At 43.2% G+C, this 24707-nt stretch overlaps 1 protein-coding gene across 2 annotated transcripts in view; it reads left to right on the forward strand.

Moving 5' to 3' along the window:
• The window catches only part of lztr1 (leucine zipper like post translational regulator 1), a 43506-nt gene that overhangs the window by 3712 nt on the left and 15087 nt on the right, over window positions 1-24707 (forward strand). For both annotated transcript variants that reach the window (XM_084322507.1, XM_084322508.1), the window contains exons 4-9: window positions 19333-19412; window positions 19516-19624; window positions 19809-19892; window positions 19983-20040; window positions 20588-20727; window positions 24134-24335. In XM_084322507.1, the coding sequence (XP_084178633.1) occupies window positions 19333-19412; window positions 19516-19624; window positions 19809-19892; window positions 19983-20040; window positions 20588-20727; window positions 24134-24335 (673 nt within the window). The remainder of the gene's footprint in view (window positions 1-19332; window positions 19413-19515; window positions 19625-19808; window positions 19893-19982; window positions 20041-20587; window positions 20728-24133; window positions 24336-24707) is intronic.

Here is a 24707-nt window from a genome sequence, read left to right on the forward strand (position 1 = left end):
AATTATCATCGATATAATTTCTGTCAAGTTTAATTAACTTCTTATGCCCGGCGCCGATGGACGGGCTATTAATAGACTTGTTTTGCTGCTGCGAATGTCTCGAGTTGATGTCGTCATCAGTCCGCGCACGTTAGCAGTTAGCCAGAGCAAGCGGTGTATCCCATGACAATGTACTAACTATCACCATAAAATACTCCGTTCCGCCACAATACATTGCAACGACGTCCACCGCATACCCCACACTACTCTAACCGTGGCCTCAGAATTCACGCCACACACCCACTCGGCACGTAAACTATAAAATAGCGGCGTGCAAGCTAATTATCCTAGCCAGCCTTGTTTCTAATGTGGTGTTTTGCTGCTGCGAATGTCTCGAGTTGATGTCGTCATCAGTCCGCGCACGTTAGCAGTTAGCCAGAGCAACGGGTTTATCCCATGACAATGTACTAACTATCACCATAAAATACTCCGTTCCGCCCCAATACATTGCAACGACGTCCACCGCATACCCCACACTACTCTAACCGTGGCCTCAGAATTGACGCCACACACCCACTCGGCACGTAAACTATAAAATAGCGGTGTGCAAGGTAATTATCCTAGCCAGCCTTGTTTACTACCCAGAGGCAGAGGTAGCGTGTCTCTTTCGCTGTCGGCCATCTCCTTCACTGATTGGTTGTTAGTGCGTGTGCTCATATCCAAGCTTGGAAAATCGATATATCGAAACCAGGGAACAAAATAGCCACACGCCAAGCGCCATTGGCTTGTAGATTTAATGTTTGGCGACTAGAAATTAAGGTCTGCCCGCCACCTGGCGGCTAACAAAATCCACTGCATCAGCGGGAGCTTGTTGCTGGATTTTGCGAGAAGCATGCAGCTGCAGAGCCACAGAGCAGCAGTGTTTTCAGCTCTGGTCTGGGGACCGCTCAGCAGCGCCCCCCACCCAACAGCTGTATTGCCAATGGCTGAATTAGAGTACTGCACTGTGCGGGCACAGCTGGTGGGTTCTGTGGCTCTGCAGCTGGATGCTTCTCGCAAAATCCAGCACCAAGCTCCCGCTGACAACATCGTTGTCATTATTAGACCTGCTTGGTGAAGCAACGATGAAACAAATGTAATGATTGTTTTGTTCATCGCATAGGCTATTTAATTTTAGCCTATTTTAATACAATTCAAATAATCAAATTGTGCTTAGAGGGAATTATTTTCACCGGACATTATGACAGAAGAGATTTAATGTTTGGACTTCACTTCAACAGACTTCAACTTTTTTCTCACAAAGGGTCAAGTGCATCTAACATGCTTTGCACCGTCGCCATTCCTTTATGCCCACATCGCCCGAAATGAACGTTACGTTATCGGAGGCAGAGCAGAGCCATAGAGAACAGCACACAGTGTGGACTGAGGAAAGGGAAATGGGGGGGGGGGGGGGGGGGGAAAGACGATGAAGTCAGTCAGGAGTATATTATAGTAAACTGAGGATTACTGAGGATGGACAGATAATGTTGATATTCAAATATAAAAAAGTTTCGAGAGGAGTGGAAGTTTGAAGACGGACTAGACTACAATATGATGCGGGGGTGGTGAGTTGAAACAGTGTGTGATTGATTGATTGAAAAGTTTATTAACAGATTGCAGAATGGGTACAGTACAGCTCAATACATACAATTGTTAAGGGGATGCAGACCAGAGAAAGACTTGTCTTGTTTACATCAGGGTCCCCCATTTTCAATTCATAACATAATATGATGTGTCCCGACCCCACTTCTATGTTTCAATAAATTATTTGCATTTAAAACTATTAACACTGACTCATTCCTTCAGTCCACTCAAAATTATGCTAATATTCCTTATGTTGTTTATGATATTAATTGAAAATAGCATATGAGAGTATTATAGTAATAATAACACATGGCGATATACTAAAAAGCTATTTATAATTTTTGGCTGGTAAAAATTCTGCCTGGCTGGTAGATTTTAAAAACTACCAGCCAGGCAGAATTTTTACCAGCCAAAAATGGCTGGTAAGTCAAAAAGTTAAGTTTGTTCCCTGATCGAAACTTTGCGACCACGTTTCATGTTTATTTCGAGGAAATAATTTATCGCGATAGTTATCGTTATCGTTTTATCGCCCAGCCCTACTTCATGATTAACAACTGGTGTGACCCAGGAAACGTGAAGGAGCTTTCGAACCACTGCTCCCCAAACCTGGAGTACATAGCTATAAAGTGCCGACCATTCTTTCTCCCGAGAGAATTAACATCGGCCATTTTGATTGGAGTGTATATTCCCCCCCACGCAAACACAGGAGCGGCACTCAGTTCTTCACGACGAGGTAAACAAACTCCAAACAGCCAATGTTGACGCTGCTATTGTGGTTGCGGGTGATTTTAATAGCGCTAATCTGAGAAAAGTGTTGCCAAATTTCTATCAGCATGTGACTTGTTCCACCAGAGGCAGGAATATCCTAGACCATTGCTACTCGCAATTTAAGAGCGGGTACAAGTCTCATGCTGCCAGTCCTTTCGGCAAATCAGACCATGACGCCATCTTTCTTCTACCGGAGTACAGACAAAGTCTCAAGCGCGCCCCTTTAGTAACGCGAGAGGTTAAGCGCTGGACTGTAGAGTCGGTGGAGACGCTCCAGTCTGCACTTGAATGTACAGAATGGAGTGTGTTCCGCGACAACACTGACAATATTAATGACTACACGGAAACAGTGCTGGACTTTGTTTGTACTTTGGTAGAAGAAACAATCCCCTCTACCACAATTGGAGTTTACCCAAACCAAAAGCCCTGGGTGGACAAATCCGTCTGAGGCTCTGAAAGCGCGCACCTCAGCATACAACGATGGACTTATGACAGGCAACATGAATGACCACAAGGTGGCGAGATACAACGTAAGGAGGACAGTAATAGAGGCAAAACGGCGCTACAGGGATAAAATTGAACTTCAATATGAACAGGCTGACTCTAGAGCAGGGGTCTCAAACTCGCGGCCCGCGGGCCAATTGCGGCCAGAGGGAAGATATTTTGCGGCCCCCTACTTGACATCAAAGTTTAGTGTTAATGCGGCCTGTGCGCAACTGTTTGCCGAGTCGTTGCGCGAGATTTGGACGTTTTATTTATTTGATCACTTGTAGGCTACCATAGCGCAGGCTCATGACAGCAACGTTATGTTAGTGACTTGGTTGAAACGTGATTCCGGAGTGATATCAAGTAAAGTGGAAGGCAAATGCATCCTCGCTATCTCCTCTGACTGCGAGCAGTGCTCTGCATGTCCGGCTGCACTGCCACTGTCTGTGTCTGTGTATGGGTCTGGTCCAATCACATTCAGCATCCCGTCAGCGTTTTCCCCCCTCACCCACAGTCTGCGAATCAGATGCAGAGTAGGGGAGTAGGGCGGGTCTTCACGGAATGCAAGTCGTCTCTCTCTTTCAGTCCAAGTCAGTTGACGGCGCATCTACAGTAAACTCGCTCCCAGTTTTATCTCCGTGAGATAAATGTAGCTACTAGTAGCCTAGTTTCGCCAGCAGGCAGCCAGCAGAAAAATATGCCATTTTCAAAGATGGTCAGTAAAAGAAAAGTCGACTGCAATTCAAAGGTGAATGGACTGAAAAATATTAGGGATGCACGATATTGATTTTTTGACACCGATATCGATACCGATAACTTTATGCTCCTCAAGCCGATAACCGATACCGATAACCGATATTTATTGTATTATAATATATTTTTTTTAAATGTATATATATATTTTTTTATCAAAACATTTTTTTTTGTTAGTATTTATAAGCTCCAACGTCATCGCTACTGCTATCGGTACTCGAGAAATTATGGAGTTTTTTTTGAGGAATTTAAACGTCTCAAACTAATCTTGTTGGCCGTTGTCTATATCTCTCCTGCCCTCGGTGTCTCTGCCTGCGCGGGGAGCTCTGTGCTCTCTGCCTGCTGTGCTCTCTCCTCTCTTCCCCTCCCACACACACACTCACACTCACTCACTCACTCACTCACTCACTCACACACACACACACAGGTGCTGCGCTGCCGAGTACAGACAGCTCTGCTCTCATAATGGCGGACAGAACAAAACGTTCAAAAGTCTGGGTCTATTTTACTAAAGTCGATGCTGACAACGCTCGTTGCCACAAGTGCAACAAGACATTTGCCAGTAATGTATAAGCGCTGGTACTTGTCAATGTGGCTGGCGGGGAGATAACGTTAGCTCCGAGTAGAGTAATGGCTGACAATCCGGAGGTAAATAAACGAACGAGAGCTTCTGATTGGTGGTAAGAAGAAGAGGTGGGTGCAAGCGGTGGGACGTAATTGGCAGATCGACTGTCTGTCTCCGAATGTAACGTGACTACGTCACAGCCAAGAAAGGGAGCGCTGGATTTGTGAAACCCTGTTCCTAAACCACACGCTATCAGTTTTACCACAGTACTGGCAAAACGGGAGGAGGCTATAATAAAAACAAGCGCCCTTCATCCAAATCCACCCACACCGGATTTCTTTTAACCAAAAAATTTATTATATATATATATATATATATCGGGATGACATCATAATTGCTGATATCGGCCCGATAATTATCGGCCCGATAATTATCGTGCATCCCTAAAAAAATATGCGTTCATCCTGAGTCCCAGCACCAAACCAATGTGACTATATGCCAAGAAACGGTAGCTCTTGGGAAGGGTGGCAATTTGAAAATAATGTTTGACTGAGTGATGGAGACCATGTTTGAAGGCAAACAAAAGCAAATCTCCCTCAGATCGCACAGCAACCAGAATAACTGAAATACTGGCTGGTGATTTGATTAAACAGCTTTGTGATAGAATAAAAAAAAATTCACAGTGCATTTCCATAGCTGTGGATGAGTCCACTGACACCACTGAGAAGCCTATGTTCTGAAGAACCATTCATGTTCTGAAAAACTGTTCATGTTCTGAAATGTTATTGCTAAAGATTGAGAAGATTGGATCAGTGTATTATAATTTTTTTGAATACTTGAAACCCTTTTTTTGTGGAATATTTGATGCGACCCAGACTCTACCTCCAGCGGCCCCCAGGTAAATTGAGTTTGAGACCCCTGCTCTAGAGGTATGTGGCAGGGCCTCAGAACGATGACAGATTACAAAGGCACCTCCCTCAAGCTGAACAGTGACATCCAATTGGCAAATTATCTCAATACCTTCTATGCGAGGTTTGAGGCTGTGAATAACAACACCAGCCTACAAACCACTGCAATGGAGGGGGGGGGGGGGGGGGGGGGGCACTGCCGATGGAGACTCAGTGTTCAGGATAACAGAACATGAGGTGAGGAGGACCTTTAAGAAAGTGAATATCAGGAAGGCAGCAGGACCGGACGGTATCCCCGGCCGTTATCCCCGGCCGTGTCCTAAAAGTCTGTGCCGACCAACTGGCCCCGGTATTCACTGACATATTTAACCTGTCCTTAGAACAGGCTGTCATCCCCACCTGTCTGAAGAAGTCCACCATTATCCCTGTACCCAAAAAATCCAAGCCCGCTTGCCTCAAGGACTACCGCCCTGTAGCTCTCACCTCCATACCCATGAAGTGCTTTGAGAAGCTAGTGAAGGGCTACATCTGTTCCTCCCTCCCCATCAACCTGGACCCCCTGCAATTTGCATATCGCCCCAACAGGTCAACGGAGGACGCCATAGCTCATGTGCTGCACACACCAGCATCTAGGGCTGTCCCCGACTAAGGATTTGGATGGTCGACTAGGATTGGCCAAAATTTGCCGTTAGTCGACTATTGGTCTACTTAAAAAAAAAAGTATAATATTTTTATTTAATTTTTTTTTTATATTTGTTATCATTCCATTTGGGCTGTGGGGGGTGCGTAATGTCTGAAGGAGTCGACTGAAGGCTTCTTGTCCTCTGCAAAAGCATGCAATTGGTCCACTGATGGATACATCTTGATATTTGTCTAGTCTAGTGTGTTCATTAGATGGGTGAAATCCTCTTTCAGTGCCTCTGTGCCTGTTTTCATAGGCAGTTAGCCTCTGGTATGCGTGCCATTAGCGTTAGCCACGCTTCTAGGCCTCTTTTCTTTTGGAAAGAATGATAATTTTTTTTTTTTTTTTTTTTTTATAATTATATCTTGTCGCGGGTCTCATTTCCGCCTAAGCGCAGCTCCAGCTATAATAACTATGGCTCCGACAGCTGCGTCTATACTTTCCGTAGCCGCATTTCTGGCAAGACGCTCTCTGATTGGCCGACGCCTGTTTCTACACTGGTTAAGCCAGGGGTCGGCAACCTGCGGCTCCGAGGCCGCATGTGGCTCTTTAGCCAATCAGCTGCGGCTCCCTGGCCCAAAAAATTATTATAATAATAAAAAAAAAAGATTTGACTTCTTTTTTTCTTTTATTTTGGAGATCGATGTCATACTGTGACACTGAAATGAACAAATATTTCATCAACTAAGATATTTAGTCAACAAAAGGCTTACAACGAAAAATTCACTTTTTATTTTATAGATTTTCCACAAATAAGGGAAGGACTCTAATAGAGCTGCATAGTTCAGGGTTTTATTTCAAAGTAGGTCTACAGATGCCAGTGTTTTTTCTCATTTTCTGTGTTTTATTTCAAAGTAGGTCTACACATGGTAGTCTTTTTTCAAAGTGGACTACTTTTTATTTTATAAATGTTCCACAAATAAGGGAAGGACTCAATATACCTGAATAGTTCAGGGTTTTATTTCAAACTCGGTCTACAGACACCAGTGTTTTGTCTCCTCTTCTGTGTTATTTAAAAATAGGTCTACACAGCCAGTATTTTTTCTCCTCTTCATAAGAGTTTGAGGTTTTCCTTTGTTATAACAGGTAAAAACAGCAATAAAAAGTCAAAATTTTTCTTTTTGTTGCTTTATAATCCCATTAATGAAACAAACTGTGTGCTATAAGTATAAAGTATAATAAATCGCAAATTACTTTGGGTATGCAATTGTCAGGCGTTTTATGCTAAATGTGGGGTATGCTTGGGGATATATAAAACGTTATACTGTGTTATCTTCATTTTAAGGGTAAATAGGTTGTGCGGCTCCCTGAGCATTTTATTTTGTGGGACGGGGGGAAAGCTTTCGGTTTCCTTTCGACGGGTTTATTAAAGGCTTGGTCCTCCAATCCACCGTGAAAACTTAAACAGAAACATACGTCGCGTCAGGTCAACACAAACAATAATATACACGGTATGAAAACAACACATCAGAAAAGCAAAATACAAACAAACATTAAATACCTCGTTGGCTGCATGCTACATAAAAAAATTTAATAATAAAGAAAATAAGAAATGAAACATAAATACATTCTCAAATATTACACTTACAAACTGAAATAACATATAAATGATGAAACCATATAATGGCCAGTTACACTCCCACCAAATCGCACACACGTGGGATTTCTCTGAACATAATTTGGTTATCTTCTAAATTAAATATTTCTTGTGGTCATTCAGCCGCTAGTTGTGCCCCTCCTGGGGACTTGTACAGAACTTGTAAGTCGCCCTGTATAAAAGCGTCAGCTAAATGACTAAATGTAAATATCATTATTAACATAAATTTTAGGCAAAACATTAAATTAGTCTGCTTCGAGTAGCGTTACAACCTTCTGTACAGGTCTATCAAGGAACACTCTTTTAGTTGTAGGTTTCCCTTTTTTGTCAACGGTGGTGTCACTCACCAGCAATTTCAATTTTCTCACCCTACCATCTGACCCCGTGTATGGCCCTTAAACATAGACAGGTAAGTAAGAGATCATGTATTTTGAGATTCTTCCTCCCTTCCACATAGATCGGATCAAAGCAGTCTATGCCAAGCAGTCTATGCCAGCGTAAGTGAAGGGTGGAGTTGCTTCCGATCTTGTGGTAAGTCACCCCCTCTTTGTCCTTCAGTACATCTTCTGTACTTTCTACACTTGACACATTCCGAGAATCTCTGTAGGCGATCCAATGATGATCTGTTTTCCTTTGCTTTAGTGTTGCACACAAAAGCCTTGTGGAGTTCAGGATCATCTTCCTTAATTTCTCCCACCTTGAGTTCTCCGACAGGTCGTTTTTTCTTCTTTTTTCTTTTCCCTTTTCTTTTCTTTTCCTTTTCTTTGAATGGTAACGGTATGTCGTAGTGACCATTGTTCTTTTGCGTGATGGTCTCTCTCAACTTCGACAGGCACTTGATATGTTCTTGAGACACAGGGTCATGTTCTCCAGTTTTTTCTGAGAAGTCTGATTCAAGAACTCTTATGTCTGAGGGAGTCATTCCTTTTACTTGGGTTCGGCTCACATAGTGTACTTCAGTCTTGAGATTAACAGAACGTTTCACACCTGCTGTTACTCGTCTCAATACTATGCAATGGCTGATTCCGATGTCTACACAGGGATTCCCATGGCCAACAATACTCCAGCCAAGGTCTGTACGCTGTGCATAAGGCTGACTTTCTTCGCCAGACACAACTTCCCTTGGAAGCAGGGCTTGTGAGCAGTCGTACCCAATGAGCAGACCTACTTTACAGTCCTGCATAGGTGCAATCTTTCCTTGGAGGTGCTCTAGATGGGACCACGCTTTTGCAGTTCCATCTGTTGGTATGCATGTTCTGTTGGCTGGAATGAAATCCCGAGTATAGACTGGTGGTAACAATATCTTCTTACCAGAGTAAAAGCCACGGATTTGTAAGTTGTCTATTCTTTCAGAGCTTACTACTGTGGTTCTTGAGGTCATAGTAGAGAGCTTGACTTTGACCTTGACTTTGGTTGCTTCCAACGCTTCTGCTACTTCCCTTATAACAAAGGTTGTGTCGCTTTGAGAATCCAACAGAGCGTAAACAAGGACTTCTTGTGTTGGTTGAGTCGTGGATGAAAGCCACACAGGAATTAAATTATTGCAGTTGTTTGTGTGTTAGCTTCATGAAGTATTACTCTATGTGAAGTAGAGTTTGTGGTTGTTTCTTTGCATTGTGTTGATTGAGGTCTTTCTTTGTACCATTGTTGACTTGTACTTGGCTTGTCTTCATTTAGCTTAGCTTGTGGTGGTCTTTGTCCTTCTTTGGCTCGCTCCTCATGCAGACATGTAGGATGTTGCTTGTGGCACATGTCGCAAACATTCCTACTGTTGCAGCTCTTTGAGTAGTGACCAGACTTGAGACAACCAAAACATAGCTTTCCGGTTTGAACAAATTTGATTCTGTCTGCAAAGTATGCCCGTACTTCTCACAGAAAATGCATGTTATAACAGTCTTTTCATTGGAACCTGTGGTTAGTGTCTTTGCTCCAAAGCTTTGATATCTTGGGCTTTTTGGTTTTTCAGTCTCACCTTGTTTTAGTGACTGTAGTGATGTAACAGGGTTGCAGGCAATTTTCGCTTCTCTTGTCAGAAACTTTACAAATTGGCTGAAGGAGGGGAATTGGTTACGCTCTTCTTCTTCTTGGATAACCATCCTGTTCCATCTCGCTGTTAGCCAATCAGGCAACTTTAAAAGAATTTTCCTGTTTTCATTACAGTCATTTAAAATGTCCAATGCCTTGATGTTGACCATGGCAGCCTCGCAACTCCTGAGAAAGTCTGCAAACTCTCTGAGCTCAAAGCTGTCCTTAGATCCCATCTTGGGCCATGCCTGGAGCTTGTCTCTGTATGCCTTTGCTATTGTAAATGGATTTCCATATCTCTCCTCCAAAATCTTCCATGCTTCAACATAGGCAGATTTGGTTCCGAGTAAGAAATAGCCATCAAGTGCTTTCTTAGCTTGTCCACTTACATACCTACGGAGGTAGTATATCTTCTCCTTGTCTTCAATGCTCTTCTGATCAATCAGTATTTCAAAGGAAAGTTTCCAGTCATTGTATTTCAATGGGTCCCCACTGAATAATGAAGGTTCAGGAATTGGAATTCTGTTGACACTTAAAGCACCTGCCAGCATCTTAACAAGCTCTGCTGTACTGTCATTTGAGGAGGTGGTCACAACTTGTGGTACGGGAGACGTATACAGGGACAGGACTTGTGGGAGCAGGCACTTTGTTGTCTGCTACCCTCTCATGTTCTAGTAGTACGTCTTTCCGCTCTTCTTCTGTGGCCTCCACTTGATCGTACACAAGAATTCTTGCTCGTGCTGCATTAAGACCTTTCACTGCCTCCAAATGCTGTATCTTTCTCCGCTTTTCCTCCAGAGTCCTTTGTATAGCTCCCTGTTCTTCTTCCAGTTGAGCTTTAAATTTAGCTTCCTCTTCCTCTCTTTATTCTTCGTTCAAGCTCTTCTGCTTCTTGTCCTAAACGACGTTTAACCTCGTCTGTTCTTCGTTCAAGCTCTTCTGCTTCTTGTCCTAAACGACGTTTAACCTCTTCTGCTTCTCGTTCTAAACGACGCTTTATGCCTGCTGCCTCTTGATCAGCTAGCTTCTTTTTAGCTTCTGCTTCTAGGCACTGCATTTCCAATTGTTCTTTTTCTTGTTCTTTTAACACTTCCAGAACAGCTTGGCTTGCAGCAGCATCAGCGACAGCATCTCGTCGCTTTACAGAAGAACTGCTTGAATGCACTGAGGTGCCTTTCCTGGAAGAAGTGGCAGAACCAGATTTATAGGCGCTTTTCCTGGAAGAAGTGGCAGAACCAGATTTATAGGTGCTTGAGTCAAAGAGAGAGCCTGCTTCTGGCCACTCTTTCTCTCTTTCTTCTAACACACTTCCCCCCAGTCTAAATGTGGCTCTGGACACAATTATCTCAGAAATCCCTGCACACAGATCCACTCTTAGACGTGTGTCCTGGTCTGGAGTTGTGATGTCACGTAGTTCATCATAAATATGCTGCACATCATTAGAAAGACCTGTGACATCTGTAATGATATCAGTAAGCAGCTCATCAGACAAATGTTCTGTTGATTGTGATAACGGACCTTTAGAAGATTTAACTTGTGTCCTCCATTTATTGTAAATGTAATTAAATCTTTGTTGCAGCGCTTTGATCTTATCCTCCTGCATTGCTTTACCCTTCTCTGTTAGAGTTCTGGTTCTTTGAGATCGTTTTGGTACCTCTTGCTGGGCTTCAGCACCTTCTTCCTGACCTTCTTCAGGTCGGTCTTGGGAATTTGCACTATCCCTAACACTGTCCCCTACTTCAATTGCAGGCCTAATTGGCTCTGTCATTGTAAATCACTACTTTAAATTGACCAAAATTTGTAAAGAAAAAATAGTAAATACACCTTTAAACCTTTAACATGTGTTGTACTCAAATTTGAATTAAATGCGGTACTATCCGAATAAATCAAATTGCTTAATTCAATTGGCTTTCACAATAACCTCTACATATATATTAAGCACTTCAGAACGCTTAGGAACATGAATATTAGATGCCAATAATAGCCTTCACCTATAAATTATACGTGCCTTTTATAGGTTATAATTTCCAAAACACACTTTAAATTAGAAATGTGTGTTCAATCAGAAAATATTTATACTTTAACGTTGACACCTTAATGTGTACAAATGGTTAGCTTCAGTTAAATTATATAGGCAAATAAGTCGAAATGTTTTTAGCACGCACACCACAGTAATTAGAATTCACAGTCAAATATATTATAGAAACGTTTACAAAGCACTCTTCTTGACCTGACCACTCTTAACTTATAATGTCCAAGTCCTTTATGGCTTTATCTTGAAACACTGCTCATTATACGGTGTGCATCTTCTTCTTTGTGTTTATGCGTGTAGTGCGTATTGTTTGTGACTCATCTGTCCCTTTGATGTCGGCACGCAGGCAGCGCAGCAAACAATTGTCGGGGAAGGTCCGCTGGACGCCGGCCTTAAACTTGGACTTGCTTCATCGCCCACTTGCATCGATGAACAGTCGAGTTTTCACTATAACTCCTTCCAAGCACTGCAGACACAAGTGGTTTCCTTTCGACGGGTTTATTAAAGGCTTGGTCCTCCAATCCACCGTGAAAACTTAAACAGAAACATACGTCGCGTCAGGTCAACACAAACAATAATATACACGGTATGAAAACAACACATCAGAAAAGCAAAATACAAACAAACATTAAATACCTCGTTGGCTGCATGCTACATAAAAAGGGGTCTTATTCTTCTGTTCTTGGTAACAGTCTTGATAGTGGTACACTACACATAGTGGTACACTCTTAGAATTTAGAGAGCCTGTACAACTCGTCTCTGACCATTCCTGCCGCTTGCTCGCAGGTGTCTTAATCAGTCCCAGTCTCAGACCATCCCTGCCGCTTGCTCGCAGGTGTCTTAATCAGTTCCAAAGGTAAAAACACGACAGCAGCCTAACGGGACACCATATATGACCAGACGTCAAAATGAATATATTATAAATTGTAGCAAATTAAATAATAAAGAAAATAAGAAATGAAACATAAATACATTCTCAAATATTACACTTACAAACTGAAATAACATATAAATGATGAAACCATATAATGGCCACAGTTACACCACGTCGTGTTTAAGACCGGAATTAACGTCCCGTTAGCGTGAATATTAAAGGCAACTAACTTGTGTTCGGCTTTTCTCTGATTGGCCGCGCGCCCCCACGCGCAGGCAAGCGCAGCCGTCCCACGTCCCAAATGAAATCCAAAGAGCAAGCGCGGCAGCGCGGGCAACCAACTTGTGTAGTGTTGGGCTGCTGTTCCAACGCACTTGTGTTGGGCTGCGGTAGCAGTGGAGCGCTGCTGACTGATTATTATGTTTCGCGTTTTTAACAACCAACGGTAGATTCACTCGTCACTGTACATGTATAAACAAAGCCCATACAGTTATGAAATAATAAACACTGTTAGGACTCTTAATAATAAACACTGTTACGACTATCTGACTCTTAATAATAAACACTGTTAGGACTATCTGACTCTTACTAATAAACACTGTGTTAGGACTATAAACACTGTTAGGACTATCTGACTCTTAATAATAAACACTGTTACAGTGTTAGGACTATCTCGATTCACGCGTCACTACTGTAACTAGAAACTCTGGGTGTCACTGTACATCAGTAACGTTATTTCGTGTTTTTAACGTCAGCGGGGCGATGCGGTGGTGTAACTGAGGGGTACAATTCCCTGACTGTATTAATAAGTATGGTATCATTAAACCACTACCGTCTTATGTACTTTAATTACTGGCCATACAGTACATGATATATGAATATGATGAACACTTCCCACAATGAATCGGTTCCTCACAAAGTTGTAATTAAGTATTTATTGCAGCAAAAGGTACATAATATACTTCTCTACTTACTTTGAATGCGCTTATAAGGCAAAGGAATGTGCGTAGGCAAATCAATAATGAATGTCCATTCTCGGGTTACGCAGGAGGTAATTATACAACCTGAATCTTAGGGAATTATATCTATGGTGCACTAGTAATATATAGCGGGAGATACTGGAAGGGTCCCCCCGGTTGTAAGCCAGCAGGGGTAGAGTATCTGTCGGTAGTAGAGCCTGGGTCAACGATGATAAAGAGACTCCGAGTACGGGAGACGGTGCAATAAGATCTTGATCCGCAGACGAATACAGCTGTTCTCCGTAGCCTGTAGATCCACAGGGAAGAAAGCTAGCCTGCCTCAGGCTCTCTGAGGCGCAGACTCGACGTGGCTCCTCACAGGGTAAATCCCACACGTGTAGGCGTCGGCGATTCTCCGCTCCATTAATCACAGGACCAAAAGCAAATATAATCCAGCCGCAAAGGGCTATGTAGTCGTCGGGTAGATTAATCCAGTGTACATGTCCACACGGTTCTCGTCTAGGGCTCCTCGGGTGAAAGCGCCATGAAGCAGCCCAGCCTGGATAAGCACTCTAGCTGATACGAGGAGGCGTTGGTGATGCTGGTCACTGTAGAACTTTAGCCGCACGATACACTATACACAAATAGACTATTACTGACTTAATCGAAATATGTCGCACTCGACGGTATAGCGCCAAACTCTGACAATTCAGTTATTAATTCGCACGCGGTCTCAATGCTCTATTTGGGGCCAAACGGGCCATACTTCACCGCACGTCGTATCGTGGGTGAGGCTTCAACTTATTGGGTAACTCGAACTACTTCTGTATTCACCTGCACCATATTTATATGCACGGCGAACAATCTAGTGCCAACCTCATTTCTGTCTCGTATTCTTGGGCAAGGCCGGGCATGTACAGACATGTCTTGACGGTGGCTTTGAACCTGACTCTGGAGGCATGGCCTTGGCGCCTGTGGACCGCTGTCCAATAGGAGAATGAAATATTATGGTCTGTACTAGGCTAAAGGGATATTCCGTGTATATGTACAAGGAATATACAAGGGATATCAAACGATATACAAATATTATGCAATATATATCAATCAATAAATATATATATTCGGTTTAATCTGATCCTTTGTAACAGGTGGTTTGTCCCCGGCTTCCGTGCACCGCCGCCGGCTCTACTCGGTCCAGCTCCAGCAGCAGCGACCGTGCTCCGTTGTAGAACGAAGCCCTTCAATGACAGAGCTCTCATATTTTGCGAATGCATAAACTATATCTTAAATTATGGCTATGTGTCTAATATGGCTGTCGCTTATCAATGACTTCGCGACAGCCATATTAGACACATAGCCATAATTTAAGATATAGTTTATGCATTCGCAAATATGAGAGCTCTGTCATTGAAGTGGGTGGTGGCAGTGTAACAGCGTTCACCCTGATGTAAAGTAGCGATTTTTATTGTTTTGTCATGACAACCCAATTACATAATCCAACATATGTGTAAAGAAACAACATATTCCAGTTAACGGTATATTTTTTAATGATTCATTACGGTATAAATTAGGTTAACTGGAACTGTGGAGGCTGCTTGCTGAAGAGCCAGCGGGTCGACGCGGTTGTTTTTTCCCCAGCTTCCGTGCGCCGCCCGCGGCTTGACTCGGTTCAGCGTTCACCCTGATGTAAAGTAGCGATTTTTATTGTTTTGTCATGAAAACCCAATTACATAATCCAACATATGTGTAAAGAAACGACATATTCCAGTTAACGGTATATTTTTTAATGATTCATTACGGTATAAATTAGGTTAACTGGAGCTGTGGAGGCTGCTTGCTGAAGAGCCAGCGGGGCGACGCGGTTGTTTTTTCCCCGGCTTCCGTGTGCCGCCCGCGGCTTGACTCGGTTCAGCTCCAGCAGCAGCAGCGGCCGTTCCTCCGTTGTAGGAAGCCCTTCAATGACAAGCACTCTCATATTTTGCGAATGCATAAACTATATCCAGTATTTTAAATACTGGCTATGTGTCTAATATGGCTGTCGCTTATCAATGACTTTGCGACAGCCATATTAGACACATCGCCATAATTTAAGATATAGTTTATGCATTCGCAAATATGAGAGCTCTGTCATTGAAGTGGGTGGTGGCAGCTTACTAACAGTAGCGATTTTTATTGTTTTGTCATGACCAAACATAATCCCAACATAGATAGGAGGTGTACTGTATGTCAAATGTCGGTCATGTGGTGGAAGAGTTTAGTACAGTCACACAACAGAACACCGCTGTAGTACAGTCACACAACAGAACACCGCTGGTTCGACCAGCGCTTTTGCCGCGTCTCTCTTGCCGCAAGGGCGTGTGCTAGTGGATTGATTGATTGGCCGTGTGGCCAATCAGAGAAACGCTGAACGAAAAGCTGAACACAAGTTGGTTGCCTTTAATATTCACGCGTCCCGTTAGCATAAGCTAATAACAAGCTAAAACCCTGTTCACAGCGACCGAGAACATCAGCGTTATTTCTAAACCTAGCCGCATTTCTGGCAAGACGCTCTCTGATTGGCCGACGCCTGTTTCTACACTGGTTAAGCTTAGGCACTCTTTCGAAGTTGGTTAAGGTTAGAGTTTGTCTTAGAGCGTGACGGCAAGTTCTTTCGACGGTTAAGCTTAGGCACTCTTTCGAAGTTGGTTAAGGTTAGAGTTTGTCTTAGAGCATGGCGATAGAACGCCAGGTAGTTTGCAGGCTGTTTGACGTGGAAATGGGCAAAGACACAGCTCGTCACGCGATTGGGCAAACGCGTCAGTGGCCAATCAGAGACCGTCAGTCAGTGTCAGTCAGAGAGCGTCTGCCAGAAATGCGGCTAGGTTTAGAAATAACAGGGGGCGGTTAGGTGGCCGAGCGGAGATTGCATTCGTCACCAGCCCCGGAGCTGAGCTGGATTTGCCTGTTCGAATCCAGCTCACAGCTCCGGGGTTGTCACCAGCTTGGCTGGCCGTCTGCACTGATACAATTGGCTGTATCAGAGGGTGGGAGAAGCTGGCGGGGTGGGTCCGGGTCGTTGTAAACAGCGACTCCTACAGTTCGGTCGGGGCGCCTGCTAAGCGCGGATTGGACGTGAGGGGGATAGTGTGGTCCTCCCACACGCTACGCCCTCTCAATGAGAATCCGCGCTGCCAGGTGAAAAGAAGCGGTGATTGGCTGGACGTGTGTCGGAGGAAGCACGTGGTAGCCTCCACTCTCCCAGATGATCTGTCTGTGGGGGGTAAGTGCGCAGCGACCAGGAAGGGACTGGGAATTGGCATACGACTAACATTGGGATGGGAGAAAATCGGAGGAAAATGGAGGGGGAAAAAGACCAAAAAATAAAAAATAAAAATAACGCAGAACAGCAGAGTGGGGACTGGGAAGGAGTGGGGCCTGGGGGGGGGCATTCTCCCTTCTGTGTCTGTGCGCGTTTGAAAATATATGATCATGAAGTCAGACGAGTATATTATATTGATAGTAAATGTACTGAGGGTGGACAGATGATGTTGATATTTAAACATAAAAAATACAATACATAAATGTATGCATGATCATCATGCAACATAAAACAATTGCAGGAACGGTTTGGGAGAGGAAGGGGTTTTAGGTTGCGTGTTCCAAATTTTTTTTATTAAAGTTTAAAGCTCAATATATCAAAACGTGGCACTTTATAGTGAACAGGAGGTCTATTTGTATTAAAAACAATAAATAGTTTTTCATTTAAATGTCTGGAAGAGCTAAACTATTTTCCAAATTATATTTGTTGTTACCTTTTGAGTTGATCTAAATGTTACTGATTGTGTTAAATGGGCTTATGATATCATCTCATATCGATTGCAGGCACCTGCATTGTATCGTATCGTGGCAGATATCGGCAAATATCGTATCATTGTCCAAAGAATCAATATCGTATCGTGATGAAACTGGTGATTCTCACCCCTAGTAGAGTCCATACACCCAACACCAAATCCCATAATTCCTTACACGTAACGTGTCTGGCTGTGTGACGTCAACCTGTCAGCATGAAAATTACAGCCAAACATGGCACTGCAACTAAATAACCAAATACAATAGGCACATTTGTGACTGTTACAAATATAACACGTTTTATACTTGTGCTACAAGATTTTGGCCTGTGCTACAAAACTATCAACCTCTGTAGCACCAGTGCTATGTGCAAAAAAAGTTAACGTACAGCCCTGCCATAGTCTCCTCCAAATTCATAGCCAAGCTCAGGGACCTGGGCTTGAACTATGACCTCTGCCAGTGGGTCTTAGACTTCCTGAAGGGCAGACCCCAGGTGGTGAGAGCAGGCAACTGCACCTCCTCATCCATCACTCTCAACATAGGGGCCCCCCAGGGCTGTGTTCTGAGTAGGGATGGGTACCTTTCACATTTGAACCGATACCGGTACCTGTGAATCGATACCGGTACCCAACGGTACTTTTTTTTTTTTTTTTTTGTATCTCACTTGAATCGATACTCGGTAGTACTGACGTGTTTCGGTTCGGTACCTCAAAAGAACCGAATTCGGTACCCATCCCTAGTTCTGAGTCCCCTCCTCTACTCCCTGTACACACATGACTGTGTGGCACAGCGGAACAACAACACAATCATCAAATTTGCTGACGACACAGTAGTGGTGGGCCTGATCTCTGCAAACGACGAGAGGGCCTACCTGGAAGAGGTAAAGGTTCTAGCGGGATGGTGTCAAGAGAACAGCCTCTCCCTGAAAGTCAGCAAAACAAAAGAGATGATTGTGGACTTTAGGAGGTCGGGGTTCAGGGACTACAGCCCCCTCAGCATCGACGGGGCACCGGTTGAGAGAGTGAACAGTTTTAAGTACCTCGGAGTCCACATATCCGAGGACTTGACATGGACCACACACATTGACAGTGTTATCAAGAAGGCACGGCAACGCCTCTACTTCCTCAAGCGCTTAAGGAAGTTCAACGTGAGTCAGAAGATCCTCAAGAACTTCTACTCATTCACAATAGAGAGCATCCTGACTGGCAATATCACCTCCTGGTTTGGGAATAGCACTGCACAAGACCATAGCAGACTACAGAGAGTGGCCCGTTCAGCCGAACGCACAATTGGAGGTGGGCTTCCCACTCTCCAAGACATTTACAACAAGCGGTGCATGGGTAAGGCTAAGAGAATAATCAAAGACCCTAGCCACCCAAACAACTGCCTCTTTGAACTGCTGCGGTCAGGCAAGCGATACCGGAGTCTCATGGCCAGTACAGAGAGACTCAGAAGGAGCTTCTATCCCCAGGCCATCAGGATGCTCAATGAACAATGAACAATAACAAACCATCAATACACCCACAGCACACACATCCACACGCACACACTCACTTTAAATAAACAACACACTGTAGCACCCACTTTACCACTTTAGACACTAACACACTTTATATTTATATTATTGGTGAGGAAATTTGGTGAGGAAATGTACACATCAATCTCATTCCTTATTGCACCTCATTGCACCTCACCACCACAAGGTGGCACCACAAGCTAAGCTATACATCACCATTTCTACACTGTACTGTACCTGCACTGTATATACTGTATATATTGAACATTTTTGTTGTTTACACTTGTTTACGTTCTTGACTTTCTATTTTATACTATATTATACTTATTTTATACTATCTTGTTATTATCTAGCACACTCTCAGGAGCAAAACAGAAAGAAGAATTTCATGCAAAGTATTCTGTATTTCTGTATGACAAGACAACTAATAAAGAAACTTGATGATGACTTTGATCTTTATTCAATTGGAACAAAACAAACATACAAATCACAGTAAAGACAAATGTAAACATAAACAAACAAGTTTCTCTTCATACCTAGAAAAACAAACAAGGATGAGTGGGAGAAGGGGCAGAAGGAAGCATAGCTTATCTAGTCATGCCCCTTTCTTACAATATCATAACATTTCAAATAAAACACTTGCTACCAAAAAGAGGGAAAAAGTGATGATTGATTGATGATGATAATGATAACTGGGATGATAATAATAATGGTGATGATGATCACATCTGTTACAGAGCTTTTACCACTGGAACTCCACCTGCACCCAGATATCACCACTCAGCCGTGGTGTACGGCAGCAGCATGTTTGTTTTTGGTGAGTTCTGTTCAGCCTTTGCCCTTTAAAATGAACAGTCACTCAGTTTGTATTTGAACACGATGATTGATAGCGATGATGTAATGTATTTGTTGTATTTCAGGGGGCTACACTGGAGATATCTACTCAAATTCCAACTTGAAAAACAAAAACGACCTTTTTGAATACAAGTTTGCAACTGGACAATGGACAGAGTGGAAAGTCGAGGGCAGGTAATATGATAAAACACCACAAGGAGTAGGTGTGTGTATTATATTTACAGGGCAGATGTTTTTGTTTTTCTCTAATACTAGAGAAATACTAATACTCTAAAACATAGTTTATAGCCAGTAACGGACCACAAAGTATATCTTACCATGACGCTATTCATCATCCCTTTGTCCCTTTGCGTTTCAGTTTGCCAGTGGCCAGGTCCGCACATGGGGCCACAGTCTACAATGATAAGCTATGGATATTTGCTGGCTATGATGGGAATGCCAGGTAGGTTTGATTTCAGATCTTGTCGCATTTGGTGTATTGATGCATTATTGGACAATAATAACATGGTATTGTGTTTTCCTTTACATACAGATTGAATGACATGTGGACGATCAATCTGCAGGATCGAGAGCATGCCTGTTGGGAGGAGGCCAGTATAAAGAACTTCTTACTGAGCACATGCATATTGAGAGTAGTGTTGTCACGATACCAAAACCTTTACTTCGATAGCGATATCCAGCCCATGTATCACGATACCGGTTATAAAATGATAGCACAGTAAAAGAAAATTAGCAGCTAACATTAGTTTAGGTCATCGAACTGTCGGCTTGTAGTATAGAATCTTTACTTGCATCTATTTTTGCCTATTTAACTAAATGCCTTGGTGTGTGTTCAGCCGATACTGTTGACACGGCCACTCATGCAAAGCGTGCGCTCTCTCTCACACACACACACTGCTCCGGTCACGCATCCACTCATAGAAAATACGGCATCAGGCGTATTATTCTAAAAGTATCGATACTAATAACATTTATATTGGACCGCTTTTAACAGCTGGGTATCTCAATACGTTTCTAGTATGGGTGTATCGTGCAACCCTCATCGAGAGGACTATCTAAGCAGCCACATAGTTGGACTAGAATGCACAGCGCACAAACAAGCCTCCTATAGTAACGTCTGCCGTTGCTGTCTCTCAGATTGACCAGAGTGGTGAGATCCCCCCGTCCTGCTGTAACTTCCCTGTGGCCGTGTGCAGGGACAAGATGTTCGTGTTCTCCGGACAGAGCGGAGCCAAGATCACCAACAACCTCTTCCAGTTTGAGTTCAAGGGCCACATGTGAGTAAAGCCTCGGGTCTTGATCCCATTTGCATGACGCCACCCCACATGTTTTTTTTAGGTAGTCAAGTCCAGTATATTCATATGTCCCAAACTGGGCAATTCATGTTACAGGAGATAATAAGAACTCCAAAAACACAGTAAACATACATAAACAAGAAGAACATAGACAGACATGTACATGGTCACAAGATCAGATAATGATAACAGCTAAATAAGCAACTACAACCATTCCCCCACCCACCCACCTCAAAGCTACCTTCTCCTGCTTCCTTATTGATGGCACGAATGGAGGTAGCTATAAAAGAGAATTTATATACCTATTGCTTTTAGCTGCAGGGGTCTCTAAACGTTGGCCGGAAGGCAATAATTGATATTCCGGATTTAGGGGGTGAGAGCTGTCTGCTCTAATAGATGACGCTTTCTTGAGCACCTGCTCATCATATATATGACCCAGACAGCTAAATTGTACCCCCACAGTCTTGCTAGCCCCCCTCACTACCCCGTTAATTTGATTTGATAGTTTATTTGATAGGGACAGCACATGTTAATGAATATCAAGTACAAAATGTAAACATGCTATAAGGGCATTCTTTTGTCGAACGCCAAGGTTTCCATCCCAACAAATGGCAGCAAAGGAAACAACAGACTCTATGAAAGCCCTGTAGAACTAAATCATCAAAGACTTATCCACCTGAAAATTTGCTAGCTTCCTTAAACGGAAGAGGCGCTGCTGACCTTTCTTACACACCATTTCCGTATTAAAATCAAATTTCACACGATTGTCAATAATGGAACCGAGATATTTATAAGTAGTCACCAAATCCACTGTCTGGCCATTAATGACTCTACTCTGAGGAGCTAGTGGAGATTGTCTAAAATCAATACACATGTCTTTCGACATTTAGTTGTCTGCAAATTGCAAAGGGTCCAGGCAACACTCCAAGAGCTCTTGCTTAACAAGTCTCTCAAATGACTTCATAACCACAGAGGTTAAGGCCACAGGCCTGAATGCCGCCAGTTGAGTGCCGGCAACGCTATATAGCGTTTGTTTGTCTTTTTTTTTATTGGCGATTTGAATTCATATTTCATCAATCGAGCCTCACGCTAGTGTTGCAGAGTCTCTCTGAGCTCAATTGGGAAGATACCGCCCCCTATCGTCTCTCCCTGTGTAACTGCACCCCATTAGTTTAGACCAGGGGTCGGCAATTAGGTTTGGCGGCAGGCCAATTTTTTCCCAAGCCATTGAATGGCGGGCCAGAACCAAAAACAATGGCTAATTTAATATAATGATAGTGAAAAATGTTTAACTCTGTCAAAATAAACGAGCTGCATAGGTGGCATAATAAACTGTAAACTTTTTTCCATTGTATTATAAAGCACCTCTCTATCTGTCTATCCTACATTACGCGCGCGCAACCGTCTATCTGACGGCCACGGACCGGTTTAATGTTGAATGTTTAATGTTAAAACTATCGATTTATATGGAATTCGTTAAACTTATCCGTTGTCTTACTTATTATTATACTTATTGAATCTCAAACAAGCCTCGTCTTGTTAAATGAGACGGTCTGGTCTATGGAGGAGACTGTGGCTGACGCATCCAGATTGGGGAATCCCCCGCGATCGATTATTGACACTTCCGCTAAATATATTAATCTAGCTACTAACTGGGGAGACTGATCAATTACGGATAAAGGAATATAGTGGGACGATCGATTATGATAGTTAACCTTGTTAGATGAGGCTGCACTGGAAATGGAGCTAATGGACTTCCGAATGTCTCATAATTCAAATACCTATAGCGCCGTCATTTCAGGAGCTTCTTCAAGCACTCTTTTTGTTTAAAGTTAATTGCATTGTGTTTGCATTGTTTTTAATTGCAATACTGTTCACATGCATGTGTGGTGCCATCAGTCATGAGTAAAGATAAAGCTTGAATGACTTACTGAACTGGTGTTTTTATTTCATGGACTCGTGTTTCCCATTTCAGCACCACACGCTGTCCACCTCACTTTGAGCAAGCCTATATATACGGTACATTGCACCTCACTGCCTATATCTGTTATTCACTCTCAACATGGATAAAACATAAAGTATGCATATAATAAAAATAATATGATAAATAAAATAAATATCATATTCTCTAAATAAACTGACGGGCCAGAAATGATTGCTGGCGGGCCAATTTCGGCCCACGGGCCGCCTATTGCCGACCCCTGGTTTAGACTGATGAAGGGGGGGCGGCCAGTTTCCTCATTTTACTTTTCAGTCAAGCCAACTGAAGAGACCCAAATTGATGGCCGGCCCTCAGAACAGCGTGGATTATGTATTTCCAGCACCCAACGCTGAATCAATAAACACGATCGATATTTGGAATGGCGATCAGGAATTGGAATAATCTTTTTGGATAACATCTGATCTGAGGTAAGGAATCTATTTTACCAGTCTTGGGGTAATCAGAGCTTTTTTCACAGATATATCAACGTGTCCCATATGTGTGTGTGTGCTCGCTGATCAGGAAATGAGAGAATATACTTTTCAGATCGCTTCTATAGCGTGCATAAATACACATATACTATCCATAATCTAGCGTTTATTTGAAAACGATTTATAAATAGGCTGAAAAATTACCGTTTTTGTGTATGCCCGAATATTCCAGTAAATGCCGTTTATCACGGAATCTATATATTTTCCTGAAAAACGAGGGCTTTTCAAAATGCTATAAACGGAAATGAACCGATAAAAAAAAAAAAATATATATATATATATATATATATATATAATAATAATAATAAAAAAAAAATGTTGACTGCAAACAAGTCATTGATAAGCGACGGGCAGATTAGACACATAGCCATAATTTAAGACAGAGATTATGCGTTCACAACGCTATCATTGAAGTGGGTGCTGGCATTTAACCACGTTTTACCATGTTCACCAGTGGTAATCAAAGTGTTAAGAGCCTTGGGACGAGGACCCTTGGCAACCGGCACCACAATGGACCGCTTCCATAAAGATGGCACCCTCTGCTGAGTAAGAGACGGATGAAAAATACAATAAGCAGTAAGCAGACGGCCACCTATGTTGTCTGGACTTTTCTTAGGTTTACACCTTTTAAAACACCTGGGGCTAGATCCACAAAGAATGGATTGCACGGTGCTAGTTGCACCCTACTTACAATTCATTAGGAATGAAAATCGGGGACCCTGGTGTAAACGAGACGAAAGTCTGTCTCTGGTCTGCAATCCATCCAAAATCCACCGTGCAAGCCATTCTTTGTGGATCTAGCCCCTGGTCACACTATGGTCAACAAATGAGAGATCATGAACCTCGGACGTCACCAACCCTGTCCTAAGCTCAGAGTGTTCCTTTTAATCATTTTAAACTAACCCTGTCCTTTCAGGTGGACACGTATACCCACTGAGCACCTGCTGCGAGGTTCTCCTCCGCCTCCCCAGAGACGCTACGGCCACACCATGGTCGCCTTCGACCGGCACCTGTATGTGTTCGGAGGTGCTGCTGACAACACTCTGCCCAACGAGCTGCACTGCTACGACGTCGACTCTCAGACCTGGGAGGTCATCCTGCCCAGCCTGGACAGTGAGGTATGTGTACTGGTACTACTGGAGGGGTTTAGACCCAGCCTGGACAGTGAGGTACAGTACAGTATGTGTACTGGAGGGGTTTAGACCCAGCCTGGACAGTGAGGTATGTGTACTGGAGGGGTTTAGACCCAGCCTGGACAGTGAGGTACAGTATGTGTACTGGAGGGGTTTAGACCCAGCCTGGACAGTGAGGTATGTGTACTGGAGGGGTTTAGACCCAGCCTGGACAGTGAGGTATGTGTACTGGAGGGGTTTAGACCCAGCCTGGACAGTGAGGTATGTGTACTGGAGGGGTTTAGACCCAGCCTGGACAGTGAGGTATGTGTACTGGAGGGGTTTAGACTAGGGATGTCCCGATCCGATCACGTGATC

This window comes from Notolepis coatsorum (assembly GCF_963971535.1).
Source record: "Notolepis coatsorum genome assembly, chromosome: 10".
In the NCBI taxonomy this organism is placed as follows: Eukaryota; Metazoa; Chordata; class Actinopteri; order Aulopiformes; family Paralepididae; genus Notolepis; species Notolepis coatsorum.